The sequence below is a fragment of the Botrytis sinoallii genome (genome assembly GCF_014898435.1).
Source record: "Botrytis sinoallii strain Bc 23 chromosome Unknown BSIN_005, whole genome shotgun sequence".
NCBI classification, from domain to species: Eukaryota; Fungi; Ascomycota; class Leotiomycetes; order Helotiales; family Sclerotiniaceae; genus Botrytis; species Botrytis sinoallii.
The window spans coordinates 1,624,236-1,646,912 of record NW_024066032.1 but is presented as its reverse complement, the minus strand read 5'-3'; the positions used below and the strand labels follow the sequence as shown (position 1 = coordinate 1,646,912).

The 22,677-nt window shown below is 41.0% G+C and overlaps 9 protein-coding genes across 9 annotated transcripts; 6 read left to right on the top strand and 3 right to left on the bottom strand.

Annotated features, from left to right (window-relative positions):
* Positions 1–314: 314 nt before the first annotated feature.
* On the bottom strand, positions 315–1,857 carry EAF02_003625 (uncharacterized protein). The gene is made up of 3 exons (XM_038899673.1): positions 1,521–1,857; positions 1,014–1,428; positions 315–943 (listed from the first exon to the last, which is right to left on the bottom strand). The coding sequence occupies exons 1-3, from the start codon at positions 1,609–1,611 to the stop codon at positions 526–528; spliced, it is 924 nt and encodes a 307-aa protein (XP_038760600.1). The 5' UTR covers positions 1,612–1,857; the 3' UTR covers positions 315–525.
* A 767-nt stretch (positions 1,858–2,624) lies between these two features.
* On the bottom strand, positions 2,625–3,640 carry EAF02_003624 (uncharacterized protein; the record flags this gene model as incomplete). The annotated part of the gene is made up of 3 exons (XM_038899672.1): positions 2,625–3,152; positions 3,336–3,531; positions 3,588–3,640. 3 exons carry the CDS (start codon positions 3,638–3,640, stop codon positions 2,625–2,627), a joined length of 777 nt encoding a protein of 258 aa, XP_038760599.1.
* Positions 3,641–4,321: 681 nt separating this feature from the next.
* EAF02_003623 (uncharacterized protein) lies at positions 4,322–5,266 on the top strand (the record flags this gene model as incomplete). The annotated part of the gene is made up of 2 exons (XM_038899671.1): positions 4,322–4,545; positions 4,600–5,266. The coding sequence occupies 2 exons, from the start codon at positions 4,322–4,324 to the stop codon at positions 5,264–5,266; spliced, it is 891 nt and encodes a 296-aa protein (XP_038760598.1).
* An 864-nt stretch (positions 5,267–6,130) lies between these two features.
* EAF02_003622 (uncharacterized protein) lies at positions 6,131–6,484 on the top strand (the record flags this gene model as incomplete). Its single annotated transcript, XM_038899670.1, has 1 exon — positions 6,131–6,484. One exon carries the CDS (start codon positions 6,131–6,133, stop codon positions 6,482–6,484), a length of 354 nt encoding a protein of 117 aa, XP_038760597.1.
* A 2,513-nt stretch (positions 6,485–8,997) lies between these two features.
* On the top strand, positions 8,998–10,106 carry EAF02_003621 (uncharacterized protein; the record flags this gene model as incomplete). The annotated part of the gene is made up of 2 exons (XM_038899669.1): positions 8,998–9,236; positions 9,323–10,106. The coding sequence occupies 2 exons, from the start codon at positions 8,998–9,000 to the stop codon at positions 10,104–10,106; spliced, it is 1,023 nt and encodes a 340-aa protein (XP_038760596.1).
* A 590-nt stretch (positions 10,107–10,696) lies between these two features.
* EAF02_003620 (uncharacterized protein) lies at positions 10,697–11,402 on the top strand (the record flags this gene model as incomplete). Its single annotated transcript, XM_038899668.1, has 3 exons — positions 10,697–10,716; positions 10,785–10,945; positions 11,005–11,402. 3 exons carry the CDS (start codon positions 10,697–10,699, stop codon positions 11,400–11,402), a joined length of 579 nt encoding a protein of 192 aa, XP_038760595.1.
* A 448-nt stretch (positions 11,403–11,850) lies between these two features.
* On the top strand, positions 11,851–13,368 carry EAF02_003619 (uncharacterized protein; the record flags this gene model as incomplete). Its single annotated transcript, XM_038899667.1, has 3 exons — positions 11,851–11,937; positions 11,998–12,625; positions 12,679–13,368. 3 exons carry the CDS (start codon positions 11,851–11,853, stop codon positions 13,086–13,088), a joined length of 1,125 nt encoding a protein of 374 aa, XP_038760594.1. The 3' UTR covers positions 13,089–13,368.
* Positions 13,369–14,308: 940 nt separating this feature from the next.
* Positions 14,309–16,922, top strand: EAF02_003618 (uncharacterized protein; the record flags this gene model as incomplete). The annotated part of the gene is made up of 4 exons (XM_038899666.1): positions 14,309–14,429; positions 14,479–14,745; positions 14,793–16,613; positions 16,663–16,922. 4 exons carry the CDS (start codon positions 14,309–14,311, stop codon positions 16,920–16,922), a joined length of 2,469 nt encoding a protein of 822 aa, XP_038760593.1.
* An 897-nt stretch (positions 16,923–17,819) lies between these two features.
* Positions 17,820–18,692, bottom strand: EAF02_003617 (uncharacterized protein; the record flags this gene model as incomplete). Its single annotated transcript, XM_038899665.1, has 1 exon — positions 17,820–18,692. One exon carries the CDS (start codon positions 18,690–18,692, stop codon positions 17,820–17,822), a length of 873 nt encoding a protein of 290 aa, XP_038760592.1.
* Between the last annotated feature and the right edge of the window lie 3,985 nt (positions 18,693–22,677).

The following is a 22,677-nucleotide window of genomic DNA, read 5'->3' as shown; positions in this document are numbered from 1 at the left end:
GCCGATCAACGATGGGGAGGTTGTTTTTGTTGAGTTTTATAGAAACCATTCTACATATAACAAGGATTAGAAAAGCCCTTGTTTCGAATCCCCTATATCATATAGTCTGAGTAATTGGGTCGACTTACCTGAAATTCCTCCATTTCACCCTTCATATAATAATCGTCGGTGAACGAAGGTGTGCCCCAATTGATATCAGAGGAAAAACTTCGAGAAAGAGAATAAGTATGAAAGTAATACTGTTGCCTTACCACAGATGTGTAGAGAAAAATTGTAGTCTTCAGCTCCTTGACATCCCCTGCTTAGGTGTTCTGGTTTCAGAGCCGCGTGCCACCAGTACGTGAGCTACACGTCTATTCCACCCAAGATATCCGTAATTGAATGTTAGAAAATATTTTAAATAAATCATTTAATTCATTAATATCTCATTAAAGAACCCAAACCAATCCATCCCGCCGACTCCGTATCCCCAACTCGCTATCTCCCAATTCCTTTCCAGCTATTTTTCACCCAGCACCATCTAATCTAATGACCTCCTGTAGTAGGTAAGCCCAATGCTACCTTGAAACTATCATAAATCAACCATTGGAATGCTGTTAATGTTCCAATCATTACAATTCTAACAGGTAGGCCATTCCAAAGACCTCCAAATCCAATGTTTCCATAAATCCTCGTCATAGCCTTTCCAGCTCCTTCTCCGGCTTTTCTATCACTGTTAAGTTTCGAGACCATAACATCTGCTGGATGAGAGATAACAGCGCAACCAATACCAGCAATATAACCACCGAGGAAAGAAACTCCAGTTTGTTGGAGACCGGAATAAGAGGATTTAGGCTTCCCCAAATAAGCGTAGATTTTGTTGACGGTGGTTTCGAAAGTTGCGAATTTCACCATTGTGTAAGGGATTTGTCGACCCCAGAGAGGATAGAGGCCTTTGTAGAGTCTATTTTAGGAGCAATTAGCATACGTTTCCAAATCCCAAGAGATCTCTTGGAAGGAGAGAGCAAACTTACCCTCCGTATCCCTCCTCTTTAATAACCTTTGACATTCCCTCTCTCAAACTGTTTGCAAAAGGCGGCAAAGTAGTTTGCATCCTGACCTTGATAGCTTCAAATGGACAAAGTGCCATGTCTGCCAAAAACTCCGCACTAGCACTAGCTCCCAAGAAGATTGCCGTTTGATTTGCGTGTGGGAACAATTTCTCGCCATATAGATATTTGAATACTTCATAGAAACCGTATTTTCCACCACCCTGGAAACAGTATCCCACGAATGTAGGAGACCATCCGAAGAAGACTCCGCGAAGACCTTCGGCACGGTAGATTTTGGACCAGGCGCTAAGGTTGGAGGTATAAAGTTTGGAGTCGACTTGACGACGACATTTTACAAGATCGAGCGGGGTGACGGCAGTATGAGTTGGGCCACAGGCTGAGAGGAAGAGATTGTTAGTTGCGGAAGATCCGGAAGAGGCATTGAGGATGAGCGATGGTTCATGGAGGGGTAGATAAGAGGGGTCATACCAATTATACCACCAAGTCCACAAGCTGCGAAGTATTTTCCACTGTATAGCTCAATCTTAGGTTGCGGAAGAGCTTTTTCGAGAGATGGCATTTTGAGAGAGATCAATTGGTTGGTTTGGGGAGAATTGGTTGTGTCTTGGTGATGTTTGTGTAGGTTTTGGGTGGAATTCCTTATCGCAGCTGCTCTTTCACTCGTGAATTGACAATAACCTCACAATCGGAAGAAGTCTGTGTATTAATGAAGTATAGAAGACTGGATGAGAGCAAGAGCAAGAGCGAGAGCAAAGTATTAAACACAAATTCTTGTGAACAGAAACTTGGAAAAGGAACAATAAATGAGTGGTCCTTGAAAGTTATTTTGGTAGTAGAGACGTCAAGTCAAACGAATGGTGGTGCCGATGTTCCTTGATAAGCTTTCGTCCCTGTGTTGGTTTTGGCCGTTCCCGAGAAATTCTAGCCCAATGCACAGGGGTAGCTATCAATGATATCCATGTTACGTCATTTCAGGATAGAGCGGATGTCGGAGTTAATTCGCCTTTTGCATTGGATTATTGTGCATATACGAGTAGGGAAGAGAAGATCGGGACCTTGGGACGGTAAGATGATGAATTGTAGATGTAGGAAACTTCACATTATATACATCAATTGTGTCGAAGAATTGAGGTTTCGACCTACTACTATTGATGATCAGAAATGGTAGTAACCTTGGAATGTAATGGAAGATGGCGGGGAGATGATCTACGGTCACGTGGACGCTGCTTCCGGCTTGGCCGGTTCGAGCTTGCACTTTATTTGGGGAGGGTCTCTCGAGGGTCTCCCAAGCTTCACTTCACTTGACTTGATGTCAATTCGTATCTCAGATATATGCTGGAACCAACGTTGCGAAAACAGAAACTGTCAAACAGAAACTGTCAAAGCAATGAATGTATATCAACGAAAGTCTCAAAAGAGGGATCAATCTTTTTTATTATTGGTTATCTAGTATTTAGCTGTCGATCGTCGAGCTGTTAATCTGTCTTTGCTCCACGACTTGGAGACTACAAGAAGACCCACTCCCAGCGTATTTGCTATCTACTACCCGAGATATGTGTTCTTAATCATTGCTCACGAATCTTGCTCCGTTTGCTTGTTTGCTCTTCTGTAGAGCTGAGAACAAGGCTGGTCCTCTCCATGTTCATGAACCCGGCATCCTGGTTTGAACAACTGCTCGCTGAAAGTTGTGTGCTCACGTTCGGTCCTCATCATCTTGAAAACCTCATGTCTCAAGTCGTCGTGGCATGTGAGAAACGAGTCAATCTCTTCTGTTGGCCAAGTCTCCAGGCAATGTGCATTGTACGTTTCGCATAGTAGATGGCACATCAAAGAGACAAGGAGTCGAAACATACCACAATTCTCGCGGGGACAGCATTTGTAGAGATTCTGAACGCTGAGTGGAACGCTGAGTGGAGTGTTCATAGTAATGTTCGGCATCCAATTATCCTTGTCCATGCTGAATGTGAGTTCGTCTAATATTCGGTCCATCAAGTCGGGAAGACAGAGCTTATCTGCTAACAAATATAGTTTTCCAACGCACCATGTCTCATGTGTGCACTCTCTTAGTCCCACCGGGAACACTTGGTCTGAGTAAATCCACTATATTGAACAAGCCATCAGTACGCAACAGGAATGATAATACAAACAACGTGATATTTCCGCTTATTGTAATAGCACTTTGATTCATGGCAGAACTATGATCATCTGCAAGTACTTCTCTCTTTTGCAGAAGGTAGAGGGGAGTAGGCGTGGTTAAATCACAGTTCAGGAAAGAGTACTTACGGAAATAAGTATGTTGAAAGCTTCGGGATCATCCTCGGGTAGAGTTGCGGAGTTAGTTGTGCCCTCTTCAAAATTTCCATTGAACATCTTTTCGAAGTATGGAACTTTTTCACAGAGAATCGATTTGTGGAGCTGGAAGTGACCCGAATCCTCATCCTTTCCAACGTGGATATCAACCATTTCCGAATCTATAAACCTCAAAAATAGTCAGCCTTTGGTGATACTTAGGTCTGGGGACATTTTTTAACTCACTGTTGACCCTTGGTAGATCTTTCAGATAATATCTTGGCATAGTATGCACACATCTCGGCGTGATCTACCTCTCTGATCCCTCCGATAGTACTCGGATCTTCCTTCTATGATGTTTTATGCTTGTACAAGGAGAGAATGGATAACGCAGCAGATATCATGTCGGTCCTGATTGTCAATATTTTATTCAGTCTAAAGATCTAGCTATGAACAGGAAGAAGCAATCCTTATATATTGACACTACCCCTCTCGCGAAGAGTACTACGGTAGGTAGGCTAACGACCTTACGGTCATTCAACTGCTTGGGGCAATGTACGGGCTAATTTGAATCACACGTGGCTGCCGTGTATAATCAATAGCGAAACTTATAAATAGCCTCGTCAAATCTTTCCTGAATTTAAATCTCAAGATGAACCAATTTTTACTGTGACAAGTCTTATCACCACACCAAACACAACAATTTGAGTTGTTTATTAATTGTTCTGCGAGAAATCAATACTCAATTCAGATCTGGAATTTGTCATTACGACCCAACTGTCTTTCCTCCATTTGAGCATTTTGGCCAGGTCAAGTAGCTTTCGACACGTATGTATCCGTTTCAATTTACAGTCATAGAGTTCACACTAACCTATTTTAGAAAGAATTTACAGCCAAACAATTTTTAATGAGAGGAGTTTTACACCAGACATAACGAAACTCTTCAACTACGACTAGGCTTGAAGGAAAAACGAACCGATATGTCGGTTATTTCCACAACCCCGATCGAGGTAGATCAGCAAAGCACATGCTCACATTCGTCTTCATCTTCAGAAAAAAACGATGATGTAAAAAGTTCTCCCTCAACTATAAAGAGTGGGATTGCCCTCTCCAAAGCTAAAACAGACCGAGATGTGGCAGAGCAGAAGAGAACAGAAGCTGTGTCCTTGAGGAAATCTCGAGGAGATCTTCCTGAATTTCTTGAGTAAGTTAATATTTAATCTGTCACTTGAATCATGGCTTGCTAACTGTGCGTTAGGATTATGGGATCAGAAATAGTTGATATTCACGTGGGACCACAGAAGAAGCTCTTCCGAGTCCATCGAGGTATACTTTGTGATAAAGTGCCATATTTCCGAAAAATGTTCTCAAGTAATTTCGTTGAGGGATTGGAGGGTAAAGCATTCTTTCCAGAAGATGATCCAAAATGTTTTGATTTTTTCATGGGTTGGATATATTTTGGTACTTTGCGAGTCCTTAATGCTTCTACCTCATTAGAAAAGATTGAGCATGACCTGAACCTACTATCGCTGTATAGTTTCGCGGATAAGCTATGCTTGCCTGAGCTCGTGGATCTTGTTCTCGACACATACAAAAATACATATGAAAAGTCTAACAGATTTCCCAGGGTAAGTTTGGTCAGCGAGGTATACCAATTGACACCAAAAGACTCCCCTCTTCGAAAGCTTATGTGTCACTGCATGTATTATATTTTCGTTGAATACAACTCTGAAGATATTCGAAATTTTTGGACAACTGAGGATATGGCAACAGCCATGAGCCTCCACCAGGATTTAACTATCGACTTTCTCAATCTGATGAGATCAGATGCTCCAGGTTTTGCTCCTCAAGATCCAAGAGCGTTCCCAAATTGCGATTTTCACTGCCATGGAGAGGACGAGCCTTGCTCTCAAAGATCAAATTGAAAACTTTACGATAACGGGAGTTTTGCGGGATTAAGTATGCGATTCACTACCGATGAGTATTTGTGACTCTACGCGGACAGCTCAAGTACTACAAAGCTAGTTGAGGATGCTATTCAGATAGGTATCTGTTGAAGAGAGAATCACTTGCTTTCATGATCAATTCAGTCTTTCATTTTAATCTGGAATCATGGGATTCTACTTACCAACAATTCAAATCCTTAGGAGATTTCACTGGGCCAGTGGATGCCATTCTGTACCAGAATACATCAACAAGTATCGAATCTATGCTAGTCGCGTACATAGAAGCTATATACACAACAGGTATTGGGCATATTGAGAAGACTGCGAATGGCGATTAATAACTAAAACTTAGTCGGCATGGGCCTACCTTTTACCAGAGATAATATACACATATGATTTTCTCTTACATGTCACTTTATCAAAAACGATTATTTGCGTCGCAACTGCTCTGAATAATCAATCCCTTCTCTAGGGTTGAAAAAGCTCATGTTTATAAAAACTGTCACCTGTATTTCTTTCTTCTATACGTCGTATCCGAATGAATGATTGGCTTCAATATGTGAGGAAGAGAGCCAAGCATTTAGCGAGGACTGAAATTTAGGGGAGTGAATAAGTGGGGCACCAAAACATTCATAATTGTAGCACAATCATCACCTAGGAAGTTTAATAATCTGTCTGAAAACATCAACGCTGAATGGTATCTACCAGAAGTCGGATTCGCATGATCGACCAGTCTTCTATAAAGATAAGTATCTACCAACAGCTATTCCAATAAAATCAAACACAAACTCATCACCACTCTCTACCCCAACCCCCAAACCTCCGAAGTAAAAAGAAAAACACATGTCTACAGAATCTCCACCCCCCGAATTCCTCTACGGATTCAAACACTGTCCCCACAAAGTAGCCCACGGTAACAGCTGTGGAGTCTACCACTCGGGACTCGGCTCCGGCAATCGAAGCACATGCGCATGTCCACCGGGTCTGGTAAAACTCAATCGAGAAGTGAGAGATTTGTTTTCGAAACATCTCTGTCCGGCTTGTGAAAAGGAGTATTTTTGGCGGCATCCGGGGATTGCTGCACGCATGACGCCGAGGTGGATTTTGGAGAGGAAGAGTGAGGGGAAGGGGAAGGGGAAGGGGAAAGCGATAGGGAGTGGAGGGCCTATGAGCGGCTTTGAGCATGCGGGGGTTTGATGGGAGGAGGTTGGTTGTGGAGGTGGGAAATTGTGGTATGGATGAGAGGGTTGGGAGAGTGTAGATTATAGTGCTGAGGTATCCATAAGAGAAGAAAACTATGCTTTTTATACTTGCTGCTTGAGTTGCGGATTTAGTGGCAGGTCAGTTTTTGAATAATTTTTGATTCATGTCGATTCTTACTCCAGTAATAAAATGTGCGTTCTCAAAATTCAAATCCTTCAATAGATTCTTGTCGCGAGTGAATAACCACTCCTTCCCCCCCAAAGACCCACAAAATCACTCCAACTGATCACCTCCAGCCTCCAACCTCCTTATAAAAATCTCAACATCATCCCCAAATCATCAAAACAAATGCCCAGAAAATAACAGAAACATAATCTGACTGACTTTATGGAAGAATAAATCACAACTGCCCGATGAAAGGGCAAACCAAGGATGCATTGAGAACTTGGAATGCAGAATGCGTAAAGGAAAAGAGTCCAACACGGCTGAGAGCTCCAGATTTGTTTTATGTGAGAGGGGTTGGGGGTTGGGTATGTATTTGTTGGCGTTTGTGGGGTTGAGTTTGGTGGATGGGGTGGGAGGGGGGGAGGGGGGTGGTAGTAAGATACCTAATGAGTGAATTCTGATTGGGAGCCGGCCACCAATATAACAGGATGCGAAATAAAAAACTAAGAGGCACGTGCAATAGTGGTATACTCTTGTTTATTCGCCAGCAGCTGAATACGAATCATGGTCAGCTCAATCACTGGAAAGCTCACGTCACTGTGCAAATTACCACATCAAAAGCAGAACCAATTTTATAGGAAGTTCGAAATAATCCTGCCTGCTTCATATGGCTATGCGAATGCAAGAAGATATAGCTGTTGGAATGATGTTTCATTTGGTGATCTCGAAGACCTGACAATGGGGATCAATGTGTGTTCGTGAGATACACAGAGCAAGAGAAGTTTATCCGTGGATTTTTTGATGAGGGTAATAAGGATACATATGGGCTTTTTAGGTATTAAGGTTTCTAAGGTTATATGAAAAGGAAAGAAAAAGGTAAGAGTGGTGCAAAAGAGGAGAAACCAGCTGGTAGCAATTAAACCTAGTCACTTCAAGATATATGATGATTAATCCAGTCAAAAGACTCATGCATTGATCCGCCAAATGTGAATAATGCGAAAATTGGTATTATGATCGAGTCATCTCCGTAGAGGCGACAAGAAGCTCTAGTTTACTTAAGTTACGATTCCTCCCAGTCCGTATCTATCTGTTTCCACTTTTCCAAAGAATACCACAACTCAACAACTCCCCGTCTCAACAAGAACACAGAACATCAACCATAACCCAAAACAATGTGTACCCGAAATGGTTTTCAAATGCAATAATTGCGGAAAAATAAGACTTGCCGATGCAGAAGAAATAAAAGCTTGCGCAAAAGCGACTGGTCATCAACTTACACCTCTCCTTGTCCAGAAGGATTGTACGAACAAAATCCCCACAAAAGCAACCAATGTTGTGACGGAGCCTAATAATGGCTGGTGTACAAAATGCTTTGAGAGTATCAAAAAAGCGAGCAAGAATGAGAAGGTTAATGAATACTCTCCTGCTTTGTGGGGATAGACTTGAGATCTGGGAGTGAAGGTGCGGAAAGAGTCTGAATGATCAAGGTATGCAATTTATGATTTCATCTATTATGGTTATTGAGTTCAATTTTGATTATTATCGGAGGCAGATTTACGAGCTCAAATGACACTATTCCGCAAACCTCAACTCTGCAAAGATTTTGCTGAATACTCTTAATCCTATTCTGTTTCGTTCATCTACATCCACGATCAACTTCTGAATTTCGTTCATTATCTCAATATTCGGATCTCAACACCGTCAAACCTTCCAGGGCATGTGCTACAGTTTTCGGTTTTCAATTTCTCTTTTCTTTCTCTATTTCATTTTGGTAATGAATGTTCATATCTCAGCTGGTCTGAGAGTTGATATGTTGGGGAGGGATGCACATATCTTCTGTCAAATACACAATCCCTTCTTAGCCGGACTGAGATAAAGCATAGTGTTCGAGCCTTGAGGGCCAGAAGGCAAGGGTCAGTGGATTCGTTTCTTTCCTTTCGTTACTGTCGAAATTCTCTGTGCAATCAATGGCAGGCTATTACAAGAATACATCTGTCAGATCTAAACTACATAATGAGTAGATAGTAAAATACGAGATTTCTAACAGTTACTCATACAACTATGCAAACTTGTGGACGTTTGTTTGAATATGCTGTCCTATGAATATGATGTCCTATGAATATGCTTTCCTATGAATATGCTGTCCTATGAACATGAAATCAATGAATATGACTGTGACTTTGCAGTAATAAATAAAATGTTCCATGTCGCCGAGTTATGACTAGCTAATAAACACACATGATTCTGAGGAATAATTGAATCATAGGTCGGCAATGCATTAGAAGAAATATTTGCTATATGCATCCCATTTGTAACAAGACGCAATATTACCTCCCAAAAATATGAACAACCCACAAACGTTCAATATCATCAATCCCAATCGTGGTTCACGCCAAATTTATTATGAAAGAGTAGACTCGTGTTCAATTTGGCGAAGCTGTCTACAATATCGTCCCCGTGTCAAGGATTTGAAAGTCTTGAATCCTTTTCGTAATAAAATACGTCAGATGCCACATTTTCTACGAAAGCTGCGCTGTCGTAGCTCTGGTGGTGTTCGTAACAAACATGTATCATTATTCAGGTATGTGAAGATCAAATCACAACGTTCTCAAATCTACGCGATATGATATTGACGAGGACAAGAACCAAACTGACGTTTCCCGCTAGTGACACCAGGAAGAGTTCTCAAGGTCCTTCTATATCCATTAAGGCCGCGCGGACATCAGGCGTCGAAGACCAACCTCTCGAACAGAGCCCAATCTTACCTGTACAGCTCACTCCCGAGATTCTCGATCCAACTCCACAAAGGGTATCTGTCAGGACTTCAAAACGTCAGACAATGGTAGGCGAGCCTGCAATAGGAAGAGTCCCGTCTCCGGTATATAATGCGAACTATGGTCCATATCAACCACATATACCATCAAACTCTAACCACGATATTGGTATGGCTTTAACCACATCACAAACAATATTGAATTATTCAAGCCCCCAACAACATACTCAAATCGGCAACGCCCAACAGAGAAGCGACGGAGAAAACCGTGGTAGTGTAGGATCCAATGGTGCGTCTTCTTGGGGGGTTTTGCAGATTGGCGAAAAAGGAAAGGGCACCGAACTTGTAGACATATCTACATTGGTGCCAGCATATCTTCAGCCGAAAAGGAAACTTATTGCCCACAAGATTCCAGTAGATGAAGTTGAGCATCATCCTTTACCACATTCAGTTTCGACAAAGGACTTGGTTCAATTATTGGAGGTTGAGGCTTCTCGACAGGAGCAGGAGAAGGAAGAAATGGAAAAGATAACATGTCACAAGGAAAATTTACGAGAACCTAGAACACCAAGGGATTCTAGAAGATGTGGACAAGTTTGGAATAGTGAGGAAACGAGGAAGAGTTTCCTTGTGATAGAAGCACTTGATGCACTCGCTCTAGAATTGAGACTCACTTGAGTAATTTCTTATTGTATAAGTAAAGGGTTTGCATATTGAATTGAAAGAAACATGAAGATTGCCTCGAAACTTCATTCTTCTTGTGCTGATAACTGAAATTGTTGCTTCATTATATGTATTTCTATAGATGCGTGTTCGATCTCGTGATTGATCAAGTTGAAATCCAACAATGTAACAAGGCCATCACTAGACATGTTGTATTGATTACCTAAATCGTATTTGTTTTACTTCGTGATATTCGAGAATTATCAATACGGTAACGACGTTACATAGATGGCCAGTGAAACATAAAATCAAATCTGTCCTCAGCCACTTTTACAAGGGTCTAGACTTTGTTAGGCAAGCTTCGGGCACAGTACAGCTTAGGGCCGCCGCTTCTAATCGCGACGATTGTCTTCTTTCCACTCTTCAAATTTATTTCTTGGGATCTGTCAATTTGTTTAAAGAGTACAACATAAAGTCTAGAAAGAGACCAACAACTCTTGTCTCTTTATTGATATCTCTTTCAAGTATCATTTGGTCGTATTCAATTACGATCTCCTTATCAATCCCATCATTTCATACCGGTTCCTATTTCTAAATAAGACAAAATGGCTATCAGTCCTCAAGTGTATGAACAACTTTCCCGAAACTCCGTCTTGTTGTTTCTCTTGAGATTGTTACTGATGATTTAAATAGAACCAACTTGATCATCATCCTTGGGATGATGCAAGTCTCTAAACGTGTTCCTCTTGAGGATCCCAACGTTTTGAACATTGTCCGCGGGATTTACATTCTATCCAACATCATCATCGCGGGCGTTTACGCTTATACTCAATTTTTGATCAACAAGAAGAAGGGTATGTAGCCTAACTCATTGCGCATAGCTACTATAGATACTAATAGACTAATGTTATAGACATGACTACTCTCAAATACGTTGAACAACCCCAAATGGGTTCCGCCGAAGAACCCAAGCTCGTTACCACTACCGTCCATAAATATGATAGCGATCAAATGAAGGCTCTCTACAAGGCACAATTAATGGGTGTTGGAATGATGGCTGTTATGCACTTGTATTTCAAATACACCAACCCTCTCATGATTCAATCTATTATCCCACTCAAGGGCGCATTCGAGGGTAACATGGTTAAGATTCATCTTTTCGGACAGCCAGCCACTGGGGACATGAAGAGACCATTCAAGGCACCAGCTGGTTTGATGAGCAGTCTTCAAGGAGGAGCTTCCGCAACACAAGATAAGAAGTCTATTGAGGCTGCTGAGAAGGCAGGCCGTGGAGGTGTCAAGGACGAATAGATGTTCAAACATCAGACATACACGATGTAATGTTTTCAAAGACTGGGGGATCGGGAAACTGGGGATTGGACTTCAAGTCCAGGGGCATGGAGCGGTAAAACTGGGGGATGGACGGGCAAGAGATTTTTATCTCGTTTGTATCATAGAGACAAGTAGATGGAAACTACCCTTCAATGCCATCAATACTTTCTACGTTATACTCTATTCGTCCATTATCCATTGTAGTTCATAGAGTTCTCAAAGCTTTTTTTGTGGTTCAATACATTCACCTTGTGGTCTGAAAGTATTAATGACGAATTTAGCTTTAGCGCAGCCCAAGAACACCGAGGCTGAACATTTTAAACTTCTCGCCACTTCCAGAGTTCAGCCTTGTTACAAATTTACTTTATTAGATACATGGAAGTTCAGGAATTTGATAATTGCCATTTTTTTTACACAATTTGACATTATGGAAAGATCGAATACTCCCCCGCCTGCAAGAAGAACTAGATCTCAAGTTACATCACCGCCAACACCCGACGTTAAAAGAAGAATAGTCAGTACAAGGCAACCATTCAGACAATTTGGCCTCTCATTTACTAAGTTATTTCATTAGGAAGAGAACAGACTCAAGGCTAAAGCACTCCGCGAACAATCTATAGCTCGTGAGAAAGCGTCGTCCGTAAATGATACCAATCGTACACCCTCGGGTTTTATTGCTACTCCCGATATAACTCTGGCGGGTCAAAAACGCACTCACTCTTCTATTTCAACCTCATCAATTCCCGCCACTTCTCGCGATGCGCGACAAGCTGCCAAAGAGGCGCGAGCCGATGATTCCTCACTGCAAGCTGCACGGAAGTTTCGGAAATATGTTGATCATGATTTTAGCAAGATGACGGATACGAAAGGTGGATTCTTAGCTGAAGAAGATGATCCATGGAATAAGGCATTACATGCATCGAAAGATGGAGAGAAACCTGCGCATATGACACTGAAGGAATGGGAAAGACATCAGCTATTGAAAGGGTTGCGAAATAGGAAAGAGGGACCCTTTGAACCCGGGTTGAGTGTACTTGGAGGGGATAATAAGAAGTGCCGGGAGTGCAAAAGTTTAGAGATCGATTTTGTGTGGGATGAGATTTTCAAGTGTAGGGTTTGTAATGGATGTAAGGAGAAGTTTCCTGAGAAATATAGTTTGTTAACTAAAACGGAGGCAAAGGAGGATTATCTCATTACAGATCGTAAGTTTCATAGCTTCTGCATGATAATGGGCTTGTACTAATGTTCTTTGTAGCGGAATTAAAAGATGGAGAGCTCTTACCACATCTCAACAAGCCCAATCCGCATAAATCACATTGGCATGATATGATGTTGTTCCTACGATATCAAGTGGAGGAATATGCATTTAAGACGAAGTGGGGAAGTGCAGAAGCACTAGATGCGGAATTTGAAAAAAGAGAAGCAGAGAAGAAGAAGAGGAAAGAAGAAAAGTTCAAGAGTAAACTGAAAGAATTAAAGAAAAAGACGAGAACCGAAGCATATAGGAGGGGATTAGCGGGTGATGGAAAAGGTGGAAAGTTTGGAGATGTGATTAGTAATGGGAAACATGAACATGAATGGGGTCAAACGGTGGAGAACGAGGATGGAATGAGCGTCAAGAGTTGTATAGAGTGCGGGATGGAAGTTGAGGAGTTGGAATTTTGAGGAAGGAAATTATATGGGTATGGGTATGTGTATGAGTACGGGTATGGGCATCGATACATTGGGTTGTATCTTCATTAGTCTTGAGAGCGATATGGAAGGAATTTGGAGTTTGCACGTCATATCTATGATCGTCATGATCAAGGTTGGAAGGGCTGGAAAGGCTGGACTTTGTTAACCTTCGAGGTATGCATATGTGAATGTACACGAAGGATATTTACGAATCCTTCAGCGATAACCATACTCAAACACTTGCTTTTTATGACAAGGATGTACATACACATTCCTTTTTCCCTCTTATGCAAGCCTCCAACCCCCCCCCCCCCCCCCCCAGCTCGCTGCATTCGTGTTAGAACACCGATATCAAAGTTATCCTTATGAAACGCGTTAGATGAGCTTGTGCATTGTCTGATATCAATATGGTCATTAGGGCTGATACAACACCAATAGCGGGTATCAGAATGTTTTGTCTTGTTGCTACAAATCGAAGTATCATATTGTACTGGTTTTGCGAATGGTGACTCGATATATCTTTAAGTGTGAGCAATAAGAAACAGAGAAACTTATCTATAAGTCTTCTATAGACATTCATCAACAGATCAACACGAAGGCAAAAATAACATCCATTTTAACCTTAAGGTTCGAGGGGTCTCTCTTTTATAGATTGTATCTATCCGCAGACCCCAAAAACTCAAATGCCACAGGAGCTATGGCCACCTTAAGTTAAAGGCGGCGTCACCTACACCTCCAAGACAACAATACCCCAGGCGAAGCATTTATAATGGCCTTAAAAGCGGCCTGACACATGGATATCGGTTTAGAATTGGATAGTTGGCTTGGTTGGTAGCTCACGATCTCTATTTGGAAAGAAACGCCCTCCTTCAGACTTCCTTCTTATGATTTTGAATGTCATACGTTTCACTTACGCGACAAACTTGTACAGACGCATCAAAGAAGATTTACAGATTCACAAATCTCAGTCTATTGACCTCTATTGTACTTTGGTTATCTTAAACAGTTCTGTGCGCAAAGATGTTCAATTGAGCATTGGTAGTTTACTGGAGAAAAATTAAGGCCTCGTTGTCTTTGGCGACCACTCAACATATCTTGCGCCAACCAAGATTAACAAATGCTCATCGTGCCCTCGAATTTGGATGCGAAATTAGCGCACAAGGCGGATTCTAGGTTATAAAAGAGGGACTGGCCTGGGCCTGGGGAACGAGATGGCCTGGCAGTCTCTATCTGGTATGGGGGGTAGTGGAGGTCAAAATAATGGGGGTGGTAATGTAGGTGATGGAGGGAACCAAGCAAATCAACCTCAAGGGACAGAATATACACTACAAGGTATGCGCTTAGTCGTTTTGTTCTTGTGGTTAAACTAATTCGCAATTAGGTGTTATGCGATTCTTACAAACTGAGTGGCATCGACATGAGAGGGAACGAAATGCTTGGGAGATCGAAAGACAAGAAATGAAAAGTAGGATAGCCAAATTAGAGGGCAATACTAGAAAACTTGAAGGGTCAAATGAGAGTTTGAAGAAATTCCTCACAATGTTGGAGAGAGTGGCCAAGGATCGAGAGGCACAATTGAAAGCGATCAAATCTGGTGGTACAGCGCCGGTGCCAGCAAATAAAGGGACCAAGGATAAAGATTCGCGTCGTAAGTCAATTGAAAATCTTGTGCTTATTGAAGACTAATAGATGTAGCAACTAAAAGAGAGGCACATAACTCATTCCTCGTGGTTGACGGGGAACCCGATGCGAAAAAGGCGGTTCAAGCGGAGAAAGGTAACATGAAAGATTTTATGGACAAATCTCAAGGAGAGCTCACTTATCTCTTGATCGCACCACCAAACCCTATGCCACCACGAGAAGCCCCACAACCACCGGAGGAGATTCTACCTTTCGGAGTTAGCCAAGCTCAGCAGCAAAATATCGAAGAAATGCAACAGCGATACTCCGGATCAAAAGTCATGAGAGTACCAGAATTATCAAGAGCTCCTCCAGCGCCTTCTCCGACACCTAACCATAATCCACCACCAGTCCCAAGTCCTAATAAACATTCTGTACCAAATCCCGATAATCCAGCGCCAAGGTTTTTAGCAGACCAACTACCTTTACCACAACCTTCTCAACAAGAATGGTCTTCTACATTTAGATCTCCAGAGAAAGCCCAACCGGCGGAAGAGCCCATAACAAAAGTCAATCATTCTTATGACTCCTATGGACGACCTATTGAAAATGAAGAAGCAATAGAGAAGTCAGGTTCTTCTGATACCGATGGATGGGATTTCAATGAGCCAGCTCAAACTACAGAACAAGAAAATAAGATTGCGACTCAGAGGCCTGATACAGATGTATTTCCATCAGCTCAAGATATACCAAAATCGCCTATTCGTGGTCCAGGCTCACATCGGAGAAAAACCTCTATATCAAGAAGGAAAAGTGGCGAACATGAACTCTCATTAAATCCAACACAAAGGCCGGATAGTGGTAGTTTCAAAGTTCGATTCGGACTCAGAGGTCACCTAGATGCAGTTCGTTCGGTAATATTTACTGGAGGCGGAAGTCCCGGAGAACCAGAATTATGCACAGCAGGCGACGACGGTACAATTAAAAGATGGATCATTCCCGCCCGTTATGAAGATCAAGGCACATTCCATGTCAGCGCCAATGATTTGGATATTCAAAGTTATTTTACTCACCGTGGTCATGCTGGAGCTGTCATGTGCTTGACTGCTTGGTCTCCATCACAAAACTTTGCCAGTGGTGGACGTGCACAAGGTGACGGATGGATATTCTCTGGTGGCCAAGACGCTACCGTTAGAGTATGGGAGCGAGGGCGAGTTGATCCTAAGGCGACTCTCGATGGTCATACAGATGCAGTATGGGCAGTCTGCGTACTCCCTGGTACAACTGGATCGATTTTTGGTCAAAGTAATGCTTTTGGTGGACCAGATCGTATTATTTTAGCAAGTGGTGCTGCAGATGGCACTGTCAAAGTGTGGTCTGTAAGCGCACCTCCACAGCTTGTATCACCTTCTGGCGGAGGTAGCCGAAGAGGTGGCAGAGTTCGGGGTAACTCAATGTCATCTGGCTCAGCATTCCCATCATCCCCTCAACCAAGCGTTGCCTCGACTTCGCCTTTCCATTACACATTAATACATTCTATAACCAGACCTAATAGCACCGCATCCCCTACTTGTATAACACCTTTAGCCACTTCAGGCGAATCATTTGCCGTGTCTTATTCTGACGCAGCTGTTCTGGTATATGATACAAGAACTGGTGAAGAAGTTGCCTCTATGGCCAGTCTGGAAACATCTAATGGCACCCAATCAACAGGGGTCAATGCAATTGTTGCAACTACTACCGGTCTTGATAGTTCCTTGAGTTCCGATTCTAATCGAGGAATGTCTGAAGATGAGAATGTTGTTAGTGGAGCAACAGGTAGAAGTGGTGGTGTTGAAGGCATTATCATCAGTGGACATGAGGATCGCTTCATTAGATTTTATGATGCTAATAGCGGTAAGTTACCCCCTTAACCTCACCGACAATTCATGACTAATTAATTTAGGTCAATGCACATACAACATGCTTGCTCATCCAGCAGCTATTTCTGCTCTATCACTATCTCCTGATGGACGTGAGCTTGTCTCTGCAGGTCATGATGCTAGTCTACGATTCTGGTCTTTAGAGACACGTAGCTGCACTCAAGAGATGACAAGTCATAGACTTATGCGTGGGGAAGGTGTATGCTCAGTCGTATGGAGTCAAGATGGAAGATGGATCGTTAGTGGTGGAGGTGATGGCGTCGTAAAAGTTTTTGCGCGCTAATTTGTGATAATACCCCATATTCAATATTTTTCCTCTAATTTTTCCATTTGAGATGAAACGCATATACGTCTTCTACATGGATATATGGAATCAATGAACGGATGGTCGAAAGGAGTGATGAGGTTAAATGTTATATGCATTACATCTCACATATGAATGTTCTCTGATTTGTTTGACATTCTCTTTGCATTTTCACCAATCAACATGTCTTCTCACACAGTTGGGGGTTGTTTTCGTGTGGCAGAGGGCATACTTCAGCCGAATTGTACTTTCATGATCTAGGAAGAGAAAGTAGGGATCGATAAATTTGGAGGAAATATTCCAATCCTAGGTGGAAAACGGCATGTGTTAAGATGAGATGAAAGATAAGATAATGTTTTTGTAGTTTAGATGATACTTTTATTTTTCTTGATTTGGCAGAAAGTGAGTCTGCTGATAACTTTTTGATTGGCCTTTTAGCATTACTGGTGGGAGATGATTTGATGATGTAAGGGAGGAAAATGGATGGTGGATGTGTAGTTTTGATGGGTGGGTGCCTGGGTGAGTGAGCTGATTAGATGATTTGCTCAACTCGTTTATGGAAGTGGAAGGCATAGGGATAATATGGGTTGTGTGATGGGAAAGTATAGAGCGGAGGCCAATCTTGTACAAACAACGGAATGAAGATACCTATTTTCTTGGAATCACATAAGTGTTTTCATCGTGTCATGTATGAGTAACACCTGTAACAAGATTGAAGTAATGATAGAAGGTGGATGCTCTGGTCCAATAATTGAGATCGAATTTGCGCATAGCATCATGCAAAATTGTGTTCATTAGATGTCATTACACTTAAGCACTAAAGATACAACGGATATGGGTATAGATTGCTTTCGGCCGCCGTCTTTCTTTTTAAGCTCAATAATAATCATCATCATCGTCCATCTCAAGATCTTCCCTCCCATCTCCATATAAAATTTCACACACACCACCCAATGGTACATCCATTACAGCATCTGTACCTCGACTCCAAACTTTCTTCCATGCCCTCACATCCGCCTCTTTCCCTCCCCCAGTATAGCCCGTACCCCTTTCCTTCTCCTTACCTCTCCTCCTATCTTTCTCCCTAGCATTCTCCTCTTGACTAGCATGACTCGCTCCCGCCATTCCTCTCCCATCAACTAAACACACATTCGCAGCCCCATCTATAATCGTCTCCACATTACTCATACCTAGAGTAAGATATCCGGTATTATAACTCGCGAGCGCAACATAGATATATACGAGGAGCATAACGATCCAACTCGGCAACGCGAGAGACCACCAGCGATTGGGGTAGTAGTAGATTCCTAGAGCGTGTAGGAAGGGAGATGGGAGGTAGGACCAGAGGAGGTAGAGCAGGAAGGTTAGAGAGGAGAAAAGGTAGAGTACGAAACCGTAGTATTCGTAGGTTGGAACTTTGGGGGACGCCCGCGGGACGGGAGGCTCGAGTTCATCGGCGGAGGAATCGGGGGTGGTGGGGCGAGAGGGTCGGAGGAGACTGGTTAGTGAGGGGGAGGGGGGAAGAGGTGTAGGAGGTCGGTTGTAGAAGGGGGGTGCGAAGAAATTGTGTTGGAGAGGGGGTGGTGAGGGGGATTCGGAGGACGAAGACGAGCTGGGTCGAGAATGTGGTCGGGGCGTTAGGGGATGAGAGGGATTGAGATGCGTAGGATTTGGTTGGTAGTGTGATTGAAATAGGTAGTCGTCAGGGTCGGGTGGTGGAGGTGAGGAGGATGTTGATGAGGATGTCATTTTGCTCTACGATTTGATATGAGATTCTTCCGGTCAGCCTCAACAATCGTGGGCTTAGATATATGTAAATTTGGAAGTAATTTTGTCGTTATTTTATTTGATTGTCGGATAAAACCAGGTGGGTTTGTTTATGAGCTCGAAATTATTGGCTCACAGTAGGGGATTCGTGATGGTCATCGAAAATCATGCAGTATCACGTTTAACGTGCAGTTAAAAGAACCCATGCGTATCATTGAAGGTTGTTGCTGGATACCTAGGTATGTTGTGTACATATTTTGATGATCGCAATCTATCATGCAAGTCGATGATATTGTATCTACAGCCTTGTAAAGTTAACTTTGACAAGGCTGACATCTCATTTCATTCGTTTGTTACGTAGGACCTAGTAATTCTAATTCGTTCTAGACCAATCGAAACTTAGCCCCTTGCATCCGCAATATTAGGTAAGCGGAATTGGTTTGAATTTCAGTCAGTTCGCTCAAGAAAATAACTCACCATGACATCCAAAAGCCGTTCTGACATTCACACAATCACCTCACGCGACTTATATTGCCAGTTCTACGAGGGCGTGTTTTTGATGAGGGCCCGGATTGAATTTAAGCGAATTTCCTTATCAAAAGTTGTCAAGGTACGGGTAAAGACTTATATTATATCATAAGGGTAGAAGAGCTATGGAAGAATAAAGCCCTACTTATAGAAAATAGGGCGCACTAATATGCTGTACCTGAAGCATAAAGGCAACTATAGATCATATAGTTGGCACTATAATAATACCCCCCGCTTAAAACAATCGGTTTATAATTATAATACCAATTAATCTTTTAGAAAACAAAATAATATTAAAATACTCTAATTTCTATTATTAAATTAAAATGAACTTTTTTGAAAATAATAATTAATTACCAAAGCTTTTTAGATTTGCTTTAGCCTCGATTTGGGAGTATGCTTAATGTAAATACTAGTGGGGGATCAGAAATAATAGATCTTTTGAAATCTACCCAAACAAACGATTCTAACTTATCTGGATTTGTTAAATAGAAAATAATTATCACGGATTGGTTATAACTCTACTTAGTAGGTTTGATGTTGATCAAACTACTTATACCCTTTTGGGGTTACGTGGCTTAGTGGTAGAGTACTTGGCGCCGTGACAGTTAGTTTGATCCTACCCGAAGGCTTTTCGTGATGGAATCCGATTAGTCAGGGAAAAGCGGTCCCGCCCACTTTTAGGTACGTAATCAATTTCTACTACTAGAATCCTTGGCAATCCTATTCCGGGATAGGGGACGAGATCCCGCTATGCCCATTCCGGGGTTGAAGGAGGAAGTAGTATCACGGATTGGTTATAACTCTACTTAGTAGGTTTGATGTTGATCAAACTACTTATACCCTTTTGGGGTTACGTGGCTTAGTGGTAGAGTACTTGGCGCCGTGACAATAATAATCATATCTTTCTAGTCACAAAGGTTTTCAACGGATTACTAAAATACTAGGTAATATTTCCATTTAATTTGATAGTAAAATTCGTTTTTGTTATAATAGTCAAGTAGTTTATTAAATTCCCACCGCTTGATTTCCTTGTTTATTTTGTTATTTCTTTTTAGAATACAGCCTTGGTTTCAATGGGATTCGGTTTTATTAATTACTTCTTAATTAGTTAGTTTAAATAAACAATAAAGTAGTCGAAGTAATAAATTATGGAATACTGAAAAGATCTTAAAATTAATGGGAAGCTGAAATAGATAGGCTTATTTATAAACTTTTAGAATTTTATAGAAACTATTTTATTTATTATTATCTTTTTTTATTGAATAATTAATTTTCATATTCTTAATACTAATCTATACTTTATTATTTTCTTTATATAAAGGAATATTAATACAAGTTTTATTAGTATAATCTTTATATCTCTGAATAAATTAAATAGCTAGGGCTTTTAATTTTGTTAGAATAATATCAAATCGATTTGCAATCTCATTAGCCTTTAGAAACTCGCGTTTGTATTAATATAATAGATTTAAGGGAATAGGTGAAGAGGGCTTAATATCAAGGCATAAGTGAAAATTGTAGTTAATAAAAAATAGGGATATGCTAATAGTCTTTGAGGTAGTATTATTAAACGCAAACTCTGCAAATAGGAGCTAATTGTATCAATCATCTTAATAGAAGTTTATAAAAACCTGAAGATATTGTTTTACCATAATATTAATCCTCTTTGTTTGTTTATTAAACTTGAAATGAAATAAAAAGAATTATTTCAAAATGATTAATAGATATTTGAATAAATGCTTTTAGAATTCTAATATAAATTGTAAATCTTTATTGAATACTATATTGTCAGATGCACTGTATAGGCAATAGACTTTTTCAATAAACTGATTGGCAAGCTTCTTTATAAATAATCCTATAATCAAAATGAAATAATGTATTTTCGTTAAGTAATAGATAATTATAATGATATATTGATACTTTTTGTTATAATATTTATTGATTAATAGCAATATAATATAGTCAATGGAGATATCGGATTAGAGGCGAAATAATATTGATAGGGATTCTAGGAATCCGGGTGCAATAAGACGGAAAGCTTTGGTTTGGAAATAGAGTTAACAGGCTTATATATAAGTTTCGATTTCTTTTGATATATTAAGCTATTAGTATATACAAAAGACAAAATCAATAGTTTTAATTCAACCGGAATGTTCTGCTGGATTAGTGGAGTATATGTCACGGGATCACTTCTGGGAGTATTCAGAAGCTTTACCGCTGAGCTAAACGCCCAAAAGACTAGGAGGTAGAACTGGAAGTTCTACCTTACTCTCACATATATAGCAGGACAGGACAGGACAGGACAGGACAGAAAGGGCTTAGTGTCACCCCGTGACACCACCCCCTCCTCAAGGTATGGTCTCCATACCATCACCTACTAGGAGGTTTCAGGATTCTGGATTCTAATGCCTCAGGCATTCAGACAGGCAGACAGGATCTATATATGCTAGCCCCCAAACCAATGAAGGCTTGTAAGCTATAAGTGGGCCCCCCGCACAGCTCCACATATAACCAAGGGTAGTTCTACCTAATGTCACGGGATCACTTCTGGGAGTATTCAGAAGCTTTACCGCTGAGCTAAACGCCCAAAAGACTAGGAGGTAGAACTGGAAGTTCTACCTTACTCTCACATATATAGCAGGACAGGACAGGACAGGACAGGACAGAAAGGGCTTAGTGTCACCCCGTGACAGTATATTTGATATATAATCTGGATGTAAAGCTTTGTAGAAAGAGAAATAAAAAGGTGATTGTAATAGAAAATTTTATTATTGATTAATTTATAGTTTTGAAAAGTAATTCAGAGGTCTTTTCGGATCGATAATAACCAATAATAAATAATTGGATTTTGAAGTGTTTTATGTATAATAATAATTAATTCGAATGATTTGTATACTTTATTGATAAGATTATTAATTGGCTTCTCAGTATTAAAGATAATTATACCTATAAACACTACAGTGAGGTTGATATTGTTATTTATTTATTGAATAAGATTCTTGAATATAGTAATATCGAATACTTTTTTCGAAAGGATTATTTATAAGCGATTCTTGATTCGGTTATTATATCACGGGGCAGGCGGGCTGGATAGGGTTCTAATAACTTTGCCCTAATCTGGCAAGGCTATACTGATTCGGGTAATAGATTCAGATTGAGGATTAAGATGTAGCTCAAAAAGCTACAATACAGGATCTTTTGAGTTGAAGATATACGGAATTCTTACAGTGAGCTAGTCTAATCAGGCTCTAACTCGCTTGTGTTTTGATGCGAATACTCTTTTCGGTTTTCTCTAATAGGATCAGTATATTATGTGAGTTTATACTATAACATTACCCCTCTTTTAAGGATCGAGTTCTGTTGAGGCGGTATGTCACGGTTTATAATCTATAGGTAGGCAAGGTCCGATCAAGTGGAATCGGGTTTGTTAGAATAT